Consider the following 12,152-nt stretch of genomic DNA (forward strand, 5'->3'; position numbering starts at 1 on the left):
TCCTTGAGTTTGCCAATGAGCCATTTTTACAAAGACAACTGAATGTATTTGAATACAAAATCTGAGAACCATACAGTAGATACTTCATCTGCAAAATGTCAATCAATCATCTCAGACTTCATTGTTCTTTCGTTTCCACACCAATCATTCTCTGTTCTCGTTCTCTTCTCCTCGATCTTAACCTTGTGCCACTAGGCATTTCACCTTCGATTGATGACACAAACTACTTATATCTATCGATATCAGTAGCACACCACAATACAACAAAAACATAAACAACAACTTTAAATAGGATCGTTCCTATAGTTTACTTTTGCTTTATGTTCATTCAGAAATACTAAGGTTAAGACCAATGTTTAACATGTTAGCAACTTGAACAGAAAATCACTTTTTTAAGAAGAATCAGACTTCATTCATTGCAAAAGAAGTGTAACAAATACTTTATCTTTCATCGGTTCTAAGACATCGAATACTTGGATATCAAGTCTCAAGAATAATAATTGCTTATTTCTAAGTAATGATGCTTAAATCTGATTATTAAATGAAAGTCTTTCTTTTAGAGTAAAACCACTGAAGACATTTCTTGAAAGGAGCATGAAAAGAAAGTAACTATTTGGACTCAATAGCCAAATGGCGTTTCAAACGAACGGTAAAAGGTTTGAGCCCTGGAGGCAAACATCAATTCTGGAATGCAGGTACATTCATCTGACGAATCCCAAACAGAACGAAACGTGTGTCTTGAATTTCATTGCTAGCTACCATTCACCTCTACGGAGAAAGTACATATTGTTTTGCATAGTTTTTTTTAATTACTCATTGTGATCGGAAGGGGTTTTGTGGAGATTTCAGCATTTTCATAGTTGAAATCATGAGTCAATTGAAGCTAGACCACAATGGAAAACCTGGAAGCATTGAATAGCCGTTTCGTACTATTATGGGACTCCTCAGCAGTGCGCATCCACGATCCCGCCTCCCGAGATTCGAAACCATGACCTACTACTGATTTTACAAATAATAAAGGACGGTTGTGGTTTTTCCATATTCACTGAGTTGTATATAGAATTTTGGGTCATTTTTCATCCATGTAGCTGGTGAGTTCTTATTCCATTGTAATCTTTATCGAGGATTATAATTCAAGCATCGGATTTTACTGTAATGATGTTCTTCACTCAAAATATTTGAACATTGCTAGAATGGGTAGTTTTTTAAAAAAATACATGTGTTAAACACATTCAAATACCTCAGCCTCTCTCTCAGAGTTACAATTAGGTATGCAGTGGGATCGGCTTGACACGCATGACATTGATCATCACCCAGTGATCAATCAATTGTGACCTTATTCTAGTTTATGGACAAGCCAATTTACCTATCCATCATGAGTAACGTTTTGACCTTGTTAATTATTCATTTATTAACCCTGATTATTTTTTATATGAGCGTAGGTGTGTCAGTCAGTCAGCTACAACGTAGGACCAGGCACATATATGCATTGGTCCAAGTTGCCATACCTCGTTAGCACAACAAGATCAACACCAGATTCATAGAAGTAGTTAATTTAATGGTGGTGGTAGTAGGTGTGTGTACCCTTGTTATCTTATTCATCACTATCTGTAACTGCTTATCTGACTATAAATATTGATTAAAGTGAGTTGGCTTACCCGCCATCTCAAATGCGTTTCATTTTTGCTTCGCTCGCTGATATTTGCTCATTTGCTTATAGCTTTCTGGCCTGCGTCAACTGACAATAAACTGTAGCTGCCGCTTCTCTTTGCCTTCTGATTTTATGCACCGTTAAGGTTTGTATTATAACGATTATCGAAGAACGGAACTACAGATCCTCCATATCCACCAACCTGTTTGAAGCCTTAGACATTCTCTTTTCTTCCTCTCGATTTCGTGAACAATAGACCCTTCGCGGGAAGGCAGTGAGTAGGACTTCCCTGGCAGTAGCTGTGTGTGGTCATGTGAGAACATTTCAAGATGGCGAGCGGACTCTCCCCACCCGACCGTACCAGGGCATTTGGGGGCTTCTACATAACATTTTGTCAAATTCCCAGAATACGTTTATGTACGGCTACAATTTAGAAATTTTATTAATTCTATCGACACATCCAACTACATGGTTAAGATACGCATGAGATCGAGATTTAGAAAGAATGATTTATCTAACGAACAGTTCTGTTATTAAAGAATATGGATAAATTAGTCACAAACCTCAACTCATGAGGTATGTGAGGCAAATAAAATGTCTATGTGTCTGAAAAGAGAAATAATTCTTGTTTTGATTACATTACGATCAATCACAACATACGATAATATAAATGACAGTCGGTATCTATGTATTATGTCAATAATAACTGAAATCATGAGTCAATTGAAGCTAGACCACAATGGAAAACCTGGAAGCACTGGACAGCCGTTTCGTCCTATTATGGGACTCCTCAGCAGTGCGCATCCACGATCCCGCACTAGCGAGATTCGAACCCAGGACCTACCAGTCTCGTGCCAGAGCACTTGACCTCTAGACCACTGAGCCGGAATCCGACGGTGTTAATGTCTAACTTTAACCAATCCACGACTTTGAGCAAACGTTCACCAATTGTCTTTAGTGAGTTGATATCTCTACAACAGAATTGCTAGAACTCCACTGGTCACTGCTTCCCACTAGAACTCGAGGAAATATCTCTTGAAGTCAGTCACTAGTGAGCACATGATTATAGATCAGAAGGATGCCGAGTCAGTGATCTGTCGGTCAAGTGCTCCGACGCGAGACTGGTAGGTCCTGGTTTCGAATTTCGCATTTGCGGGATCGTGGATGCGCACTGCTGAGGAGTCCCTTAATAGGACGAAACGGCCGTCCAGTGTTTCCAGGCTTTCCATGGTGGTCTAGCTTCAATTGACTCATGATTTCAACTATGAAAATACCAAATTCTCCACAAAACCCCTTCTGATCAATAATAACTATCAATAACCAAAATGGGAAGTAAGAGCATAAGAATATGGAAGTTGTTCTGTTTACTCTGAGATTTAAGGAGGGTCAAAAATACTCGAAATAACTGTTGGAATATTCGAAAGAATGTAATTACGCTATTAAATGCAATAAATGGTATTAGTTTATGTAGGTACTGTAGGATGTTACACAACAAAGAAACATGAGTTACATCACACGTATATTGTTAGAAACTCAATTGTTTACTGAAAATTTGCAAGTAGTATAAAGCAATACACAAAATCGAGTTGAATGAGAAGAGCGTGAAGGCAGAATATGCAAACAAACTCAATAACGTTCATTGCATTGTAGTCATATAAAGAGAATTTTTGTCAGGCATAAATCAGTTTTTGCATCTGTTGTGACATACAGTATCCAATCTCTCTACACACGAGACCAACAAGCTACTCGAGTGAAAAGACTAATAGCGAGGATGGGAGTTCATTGATTAAAGTGATCAGACCGTGAGTGCTCATTCAGATACATATATATCTATCCCTTAGAAAATTAAACTACCATTGGTGTACGTCTCAAGTCCTAAAAAATGTAAACCATTTCTTGACCAACCACGTGCGCTTATCACTTGACAGATTTCTGATTCGCAGCTGAATGGAACACACCACCTCCCCCTCTTGGAAAATAGGCTATATATCGAATAGCTTGATAAATCAGATGACCGACACCTCAGTGAAGGTCTTCGTCTCTCTCGAGTCCCCACAAAGTTGATTAAGACTGGTTACGCATGTTTGTGTTAACATGTGATCGACATCCATCAGGAGAGAAATCTGATCACAAATGACTCTAAATGATTGATCAAACATTTTCAGATCAGTTAACCAATCAACATTCAACCATTTGAAAGATACACCAGTAAAATAACACCAGGATGTCATTATTAAATTTGACAATGAATTCAATCATTCCTGTTAATCTACTTGGGATACCCATATAGATAGATATACATAGATCAATATACACCAATGCGTAAATATTCGAGATAGATTTGGACATCGTATTAAATATAATTCATTATTTTTAGAACAGAAAATAGTAGAATATGGTAAGAGTTCTCTTCGCTTGCGAAATCCCTTCTTCCGCATTTTGCACATCTGTAATGACTGAATGGGCCGAAACGAAGCAAATCTCATACCTCACAATTCCAATAACAAGTGAGACACTTCCGAGAACAATATACATTAGGACTGTGAATTGAATTTTTAAATAAGATAGTTCTTTTACTACAAGGAATCATATCATTTGTTTATTTGCGAAACCCACACGTGTTCGTTGATCTGCTACTTGTCTCTTCGGTTTCAGGATCACAAGATAGGGCCGAAACTCGCGGTTCAGTTTGATGATATATATATATATATATATATATATATATATATATATATGCTGGCGGTGGTGTGAGTGATGAGATCGATGCACGTACAGTGAAAGCCAGAGCGGCTTATGCCAATCTGGGCCATCTTTGGCTCCATCGTGATGTCAGTCTGGCTGTATAAGGTCGGATCAACAACGCGTCGGTGTGAGCAGCTTTGCTCTATGCTTGTGAAGCCTGGCCTTTCCGAGTTGAGGATGTTAGATGACTCACTGCGTTTCATCATCGTTGTCTCCGAAGGATTGCTGACATCCAGTGGCAACACCATGTTAGTAATGCAGAGGTTCGGTATCGTGTGTTCGCACGCAGAGACGATAATCCAAACGGTGTCACTATCTTGAAACACCGACTTCGGTGTCTTGGACATGTTCTAAGAATGTCGTCGCAGAGAATTCCACGTCGTGCATTCTCTGCCGACGCTGGGACTGGTTGGAAAAAGCGGAGAGGTGGTCAGTGTATGACATGGTGTTGTGGCATGAAAGAAAGCTGCAAAGGGCTAGCTTCTGTTGTTCCTTCACGACTCCCTGGTTGGGGTCCGAGAGATGGTGCAACACAGTGGCTAGAGACGTTATCAGATATAGCTCAGAATAGAAGCCAGTGGTGATATTGCTGTAACCTTCTTTCACTTTCTTCATAAAGTGGTCATAACGACCTTAACTGAAAGAGATCTTCTGGTTGTACATTTCTGTTTCCCCCACTATTTCTCTTATTATTGCACTAACCTGTAGTTGTTGTTCTTTTTTCTTATATGCACCTTACCCCTTTTTCTCTTCCCATTCGTATTGTTTTGTGTAGCGCATATATATCTGGTGTTCCCTTGTACCAATATTTATGTGTTCAAATAAATAAATAAATGTCTGCCAACCAACATTTTTCACTTGATGTTTATGAGATATGTGAAAATACTTGGATGGTATCACACGGTGAACCACATTTAGAATTTTTCCTTGACTATCAACCAATGAATTGCGAGTTCGTACCTTATCTTAACTATTGAAGTTTGAGCAGTCAAGTAGCACAGACACAGAGGTGCTTCACATATAAGTTACACTTTGATTTGTACAGAAACGACAAAAGAAGCCATGGATACTAAAATACCTCAGCATGAAAACTCCCTAAATGCATGGTTGTAACAAAAGTCTACTGAAATGTTGTCTTGTGCAGTAAAGCAACTTCAAAATTAAGGACAAAGGGCCCCCAAATGCCCTGGTACGGCCGAGAGTGGAGAATCTGCTCTCCCTCTCCAAATGCTCTCACATGGCCACGCGAATATATAGCCTCTGCCAGGGAAGTCCTACTCACTGCCTTCTCGCATCACGGGTGTTGTTTCCGAAAATGAGAGGACGAAAAGCGAATGTCCGGCTCTTTAATCGGGTTGGTGGACACCGAAAGTCCACCTAGGGGAGTTGGATAACCCTGATCCCAAACCAATGATGCACATGGGCTCCAGTATCCTGATGGAACAAATGGCGTATGAATCAATCGTCGGCCACTGGCTACCATGTGACTGCATCTCCTCACGATGCTCCACTGCCTTGTGGATCAGATTTTTAGGTCAAAGGCTCCGGTTGTGGCCCCCTAAGAAAACCACCTGCTTCAGTTTGGGCACCTGAGCAGTATCACAGCCCTCACACAAATCAAATGAGATTTGGGTGGCGCATATGTATCTGGTGCTTTTTTGTACTAATATTTATGTGTTTAAATAAAATAAACTTATAATACATTCTATCTCGTATTTAATACTGTAAGAATCCCACCTACTAAATAAACACTTATTAGCTTATTATGACAAAGCTACGAATCTAAAACGAATTATATACTTAATGAACGTTAGTCTTAAGTGCCTTTTCAATTTACATCAGCTCAAAATAACAAACACTATTGAACTAATTTATTAATATACTGCTGATTGTGAGTGAATCAAATAAGAACGTGCTGTAAAAAACTTCAAAAATCTTCATCTCAATATTATTTTCAAAACTTAAAGGAAATCAGGATATTTTCCATAAAACTGTTGTCCAAAAGTGACCACATAAAGAGTCATTATTTTAGATTACGATGTAATGTATGACATGTTCTTTCCTATTACGTTATTCCTGACAGAAAAAAAAAACTAAGATTTCAGTATAATTTTCTTCTTTAATCTACATTGTTAATACTAATGATAATAATTAGGAACATTAGAAGACAAGACTACGATTCAGCTATTATTTTTATCTATTAGTGAAAATTGGGTAGAAGTTCGTACTTATGACGTAAATAATGTTCATAGTAGGGTTGTATGTGTAAACTGTTGATAAGTCCCATACTAAGATGAAATTGATATTCAGTGCTTCCTATTTCTCAGTAGTCGTCTAAGATCAGTTCGTAATATCAAACATGACACTTAACTTAGCATCATATATTTAATTGCATTGATGATTTTTATGTAACAAAACTAGGCATTTCTTTTACAAGTATCTCTCAAGAATTTTCAAAACTACAGAACTAGTTATGGATTATGCTGGATCGTAGTTTACACTTGGACTTGTATACTGACTCACTAATAACCAGTGAAACATCATATCGTTTGTACCAACTATTTTTAATTTCAGTTAAGATCATCCAGTTGATTGTAGTCTCCTTGATAAACTTCCTCAAAAACAAGAAGCGCCATCGGTAGTATATGCGACCCATTTTATGTTACAGATATAAACTTACTTTATAGATAAAATGTTCGACGGAAGTAATTCCTGGCAAACAAGCTGAAAGTGATTCAGTTTACTGGCCAGGAATATAATAAACTAATTTATACAAACAGTAAACCCGTATGCTTGTGGAAAGTAATTATTAACATTGGTCATCAGAAAATTGATTTACTTAAAAGGGACCAGATATGTCAAGTCGGTTTGTATCACTGAGGCGAAATCGACATATGTGAAGTCTTATCGACATAGACAAGTAATCAAAACGTCACGCTTTTTTAAACCATAATTAATACAGTTTACGCAGACTGTAGCAAGATGGAAGAAAGCTAAGGATGGCCAGATCACTAAAGTAAAAGTCCATAAAACCTCTCAGGCATAATAAAACCTGGTTGGGACATATGTGATCGTCCTGACCATCAGTCGGGTGACATTTCTCAAAATCAGTCCAACAACCCAAGTGCATTCACATTCTTTCCTTATGAACACTATATCCTACGAATCCATTCTTTCTGTACGAGTAATATTGTTTATGTCTGATCTTTCCTTGCTATCATTAGCATTACTAAAATAAGCATTTTTTGTCCACCTGCATTTGTCGTGATACAGTAAGTTAGCTCGAAGCACATTGATTGACGGTCTCACGCTGCTTTAAGCTGACTGACAGTTAACCACTGAAGGGTCAACAAAATTATAGGTGCTTGGATTACGTCCATGATTAATGGAAAACGTTACTGTATGTATTAGAAACTACCAACAAAATACACCACTAGAAGTACGAGACTATGCAACCATCTAGAGCTCTTCACATCACCGATTGCAAGGCATAAAACCGAGTAACGATACTGGCCACTCAGTAAGAATGTTTATCAATTATGAAAGAGCAATAACGGAATGAAACACCGTACATCCCCTACGAAAAATATTCGCGAGACGTTATATTTATGAAGTTAGTGTACATACGTCAAGTTTTAAAATGATAGTATGGAGTGAATTAACGTCATCTCTAGTTTCTTGTCGCACTTCCTAAAAGGGACCAGATATGACAAGTTGGTTTGTATCACTGAGGCGAAATCGAGATATATGGAGTCTTATCAACATAGACAAGTACAAGACTATGCAACCATCTACAGCTGTTCACATGAATGATTGCAAGGCGTAAAACCGAGTAACGATATTGGCCACTCAGTATGAATGTTTATCAATTATGGGAGAGCAATAACGGAATGAAACACCACATATTCCAAAGTGACAACTAGAATGCTGTGCTAGCTGCCGTAAAGTCTCGATAGGAGGCTGACATTGAGTAATAAACACCTATTCAATCTAAATTACATCGCAGCAGACTGCCAAGTAACCAGCCCGTTAAGGCTAAAGCCCAACCATACCTTCGAAAGCCTTAGGTATTCGAAACCACATAATGGAACTACACGAAAACACTACAGCGGACCGTTAAATCACGCAGCAAGTATCAAGGGGGGTAGATACAAGTTCTGTGCAATCCTAAGCAACCTAACAACACACTGCGTCGATTGTATAAGCACTTAACGTAAGCAGGTAAACACCAATCCTACCACCAGCTCTTCGTAAATAAGCCATGTCTTGTGGAGCGTATGTCAAATATATGGGTGTAGAGTTGCTTATATTCGGAACCACCATGGCAATGCTATGATAGAAATACAATGAAGACTGAGTATCGCATGTAACAACCGGTTACCCCCAGTTGCTCTTAAAACTACATGTTCACAATCAGCATTCAGTACACATAACAGCTAAACCTGAGTGACTAGTCTTGAACATCCTTAATCACTCCAGTAAACGTAAACCTTGTACAACTACATGAATGGTGTCTACGATAAGCGACATACCGCAATAACCCAAATACAATATGCGAAAAGATTTATTACAGATGAAAAACTATGGTATTTGATTAATCAGTGTACAAAGGTGTGGGGACTAGATCTAAAACACCGGTCAATTTTCGAATTTGGCCAAAATGTCAGTTTCGCGGAAAAGGAAATACTCCTGCAAACATTCTACTTAATTTAAACAGTACTTACATTTTCGTCCAGTACGACTTTAGTACCACCGTACTCAGGAAGGAAAACTTTGTCACCAACATTGACACACACAGGGACAACTTCACCTTTCTACAGAAAGCACAATTAATAATAAATAACTTACTTCATTTCTCGATCCAGGACCATGTGCAACCACAGTTGCTTCAAGAACCTTGCCTTTAGCTTTCTCTGGTATCATGATCCCACCTTTACTTCTGGTTTCAGCCTCAAAACGTTGGACCAGAACTCGGTCATAAAGAGGGGCGAACTTTTTAAATGCACGAGCAGCCTTTTAACATAGTTAACGGAACAAGAAACCAACCATGTCACCAACCAGCAGATTCTCGAAGCGCAGTTACAGCAGGCACTCACGAGTTAATGCGCAAACTTGGACAAACAAAACTAATGATTTCAATTGTTCAATATCTGACGTTATGATGTCAGGCTTGTGTGATTCAAATGATTTTTGTGCATTTGCTTCTTGATTTCCAGGCATGGTCTCCACATTTCGGTGGCTCCTAATTTAGCTATCCGACTGTACTAGTTCTACTGAGAACAGTTAATCGAAGGTATATACATCTTAAAATTTGTGTGAATACCTTTGTCCCATGACAGAAGAAGTTCTGCAACCGCGAGATGTCAATTTTATCGACAGGTAGTCGGTTTATCGCAATATGTGATCCTCCATGTTACAAACTACAAGAGCTAAGAGAAGACAAATGCCAAATGTAGATAAATCAATCGCTTAAGGAGTATAGCTAGGCAAGGGTAAATGTAACGACTAGACGGAGGTGAACAGAGACAAAACTAGTGAATACGCACTAATTATCATTTTAACGTGGAATATAAATGTAACGGTGAAATGTAAATAAAGAGACATGCATCCTGTACACAGAAAGTACCTTAATCATACGATATGTTGAGACAGTGGCATGTGATTCAGGGAAATAAGTACTAGTGCGTTGCAGGCTGAAATGTGGACGGCAAAATATTGAATTATTTGTAATTTATCTCATTCCAAAATGTGTGGTAGACGACTTCCTCCTAAGCGAACTTAATTCCTGGTGTAATAGAGGTAAAACCCTTATAGTGGGCGACTTCAATGCACTGTATATATACTAGGTAAACTTAGAACGCCATTTGATAGAAAATGTTTGAAACCACAATTTCTCTTACTTTATCCCAGTACATAAGAGATCCCACCAGATATGACCTACGAAGCTCCTCGTCCCTCTTGAAGTTAGTCTTAACACACCTGACGACGTCGGTTAAATGAGATTCCTGCCACCTCTACGGAGAAGTGATCAAGCAGTCATCTTTTTCAAGTTTATGGCTGAGATGGCCTGTCAATTAGTTGCACCAGCTCGTCTCAACATATGGAAGGCAGATATGAAGGCGATCAACTCCGAAGCATCGGCTGAAAACTGAATAATTGATTCAGGGGTATCAGTGGAAGAAGCATGGACTCATTTCAGGCAGTTATACAGCAGTCAACTCAACCATATATACTCTGGACAGTCCCAAAGGAGAAGAAGCATGGTCATCCTTGAATAGCCCGGGATATTCTACATTTACAAAGACGAGAAAAGAAATACTGTGACGTCGCCATCAGCTTTTGCACAGCAAGTACTATAGAACGCTACAGGTCGGTAAGAAATAAGTAATAATAATAATAATATATTTCTGCAATAGCAGGTACACGTCATTTTTACAGGCATGATCTACAATTTAAAACATATACTGTTATTGCCGGATCTCTCCTAAAATGACTTCAGGACTTCCTAGTGGGTCATGGAAAGAAAGTAAGAATAAATTCCAAGTGCTCAACCTGGAGACCAGTACTGAGTGGAGTACCTCTAGATTCTGTCCTAGGTCATTTAATTTTCATACTGTGTGTAAACGAAATCCCAAGGGTAGTTGAGTGCCCAGTATTACAATATGCTGATAATGTAAAAACCTGGCGAGAAATAACAGGAGACGCGGATGTATACGCACTTCTTGAGGACTTAGATATTGTGATTAGTTGGTCTAAAGACTGGCTGGTGCCCATCAACGCGGCCAAGTTTGTCTACATGCACTTTGGGGACACAAAGGTAAATAGGTACAACATAAGGCAAGTGCTTGTACCCTTGGTCCGGTCTCACAAGGTCTTGGGGTGACAGTGAGTCATAATCTTATGACCACCCCACACTGTCGGGAGGTTGCAGCTAAGGGGTCTAGAACCCCAAGGGTTTAAGAACGGACATTCATGAAGTTAGATACTACCATGTTCACTACAGTATACACAACGTTACTGATAACTAAGCTTGAAAATAGCATTCAGGCTTCAAGCTCCTGTTCAAAAGGTGACTAGGATATCCTAGAAAACGCACAGAGAGCATCTGCAAACGCATCACAGTGAACCGACACTATTGTACTCGTCTTACATGGTATCTGCAATGCAGTGAAAGCTGACATTGGGTACACTGCAGCTCAACGCGTTTATGGAACGACACTTTGACTTGCGGGAGAATTCGTGGAACCTTCGTCTTCTTTAGTGAACATGGATCTAAACTACTACATGAACAGGCTTACAAACGCAACGCGTTCACTTAAACTTGTTCTTACTTGACTGTAGTCAACTGATGTTTTCGTTCAACCTGACTTATGATATAGAACACACGTCTCTGTATGTCGAGACCCATACGACGGCATACGAAGGACCCTTCAGTGAACTTCAGTGTGAAACTATGTATTATAAAGTCGATAAGAACAGAACTAACGATAGCATCAGCATCGAGCACATCAAAGCAGTATATTTAGAAGGAAACCCTACCCACATCGATGTTCCTTCGGTACAATCGAATGTCACGTCTCTTACACTTATGATACCTCATCCGATAGCCATCACTCACGATGATACTTTGACAGTATCTGGAAATGGACTCGAAACAACACATTCTGGAGGGAGAGTAAGGTTTCCAGAACATTTAGTGTACGTATCGTTAAAAAATGTTTTTCAAAAATAACAAAAGAACATTCGGTAATGATCGTTT

At 38.9% G+C, this 12,152-nt stretch overlaps 1 protein-coding gene across 1 annotated transcript; it reads right to left on the bottom strand.

Annotated features, from left to right (window-relative positions):
• Window positions 1-8,941: 8,941 nt before the first annotated feature.
• On the bottom strand, window positions 8,942-9,538 carry Smp_097380 (putative groes chaperonin). Its single transcript, XM_018798569.1, has 4 exons — window positions 9,440-9,538; window positions 9,242-9,406; window positions 9,118-9,207; window positions 8,942-9,082 (listed from the first exon to the last, which is right to left on the bottom strand). Exons 1-4 carry the CDS (start codon window positions 9,440-9,442, stop codon window positions 9,032-9,034), a joined length of 309 nt encoding a protein of 102 aa, XP_018653498.1. The 5' UTR covers window positions 9,443-9,538; the 3' UTR covers window positions 8,942-9,031.
• Between the last annotated feature and the right edge of the window lie 2,614 nt (window positions 9,539-12,152).

The sequence above is a fragment of the Schistosoma mansoni genome, chromosome 7 (genome assembly GCF_000237925.1).
Source record: "Schistosoma mansoni strain Puerto Rico chromosome 7, complete genome".
Classification (NCBI taxonomy): domain Eukaryota; kingdom Metazoa; phylum Platyhelminthes; class Trematoda; order Strigeidida; family Schistosomatidae; genus Schistosoma; species Schistosoma mansoni.

Coding starts and splice junctions, on each gene's coding strand:
- Smp_097380 (XM_018798569.1), bottom strand. Junction 9,208..9,241: donor GTCCTGGATCGAGAAATGAA/GTAAGTTATTTA, acceptor TGCTTTCTGTAG/AAAGGTGAAGTTGTCCCTGT. Junction 9,083..9,117: donor AAGTCGTACTGGACGAAAAT/GTAAGTACTGTT, acceptor GAATGTTTGCAG/GAGTATTTCCTTTTCCGCGA.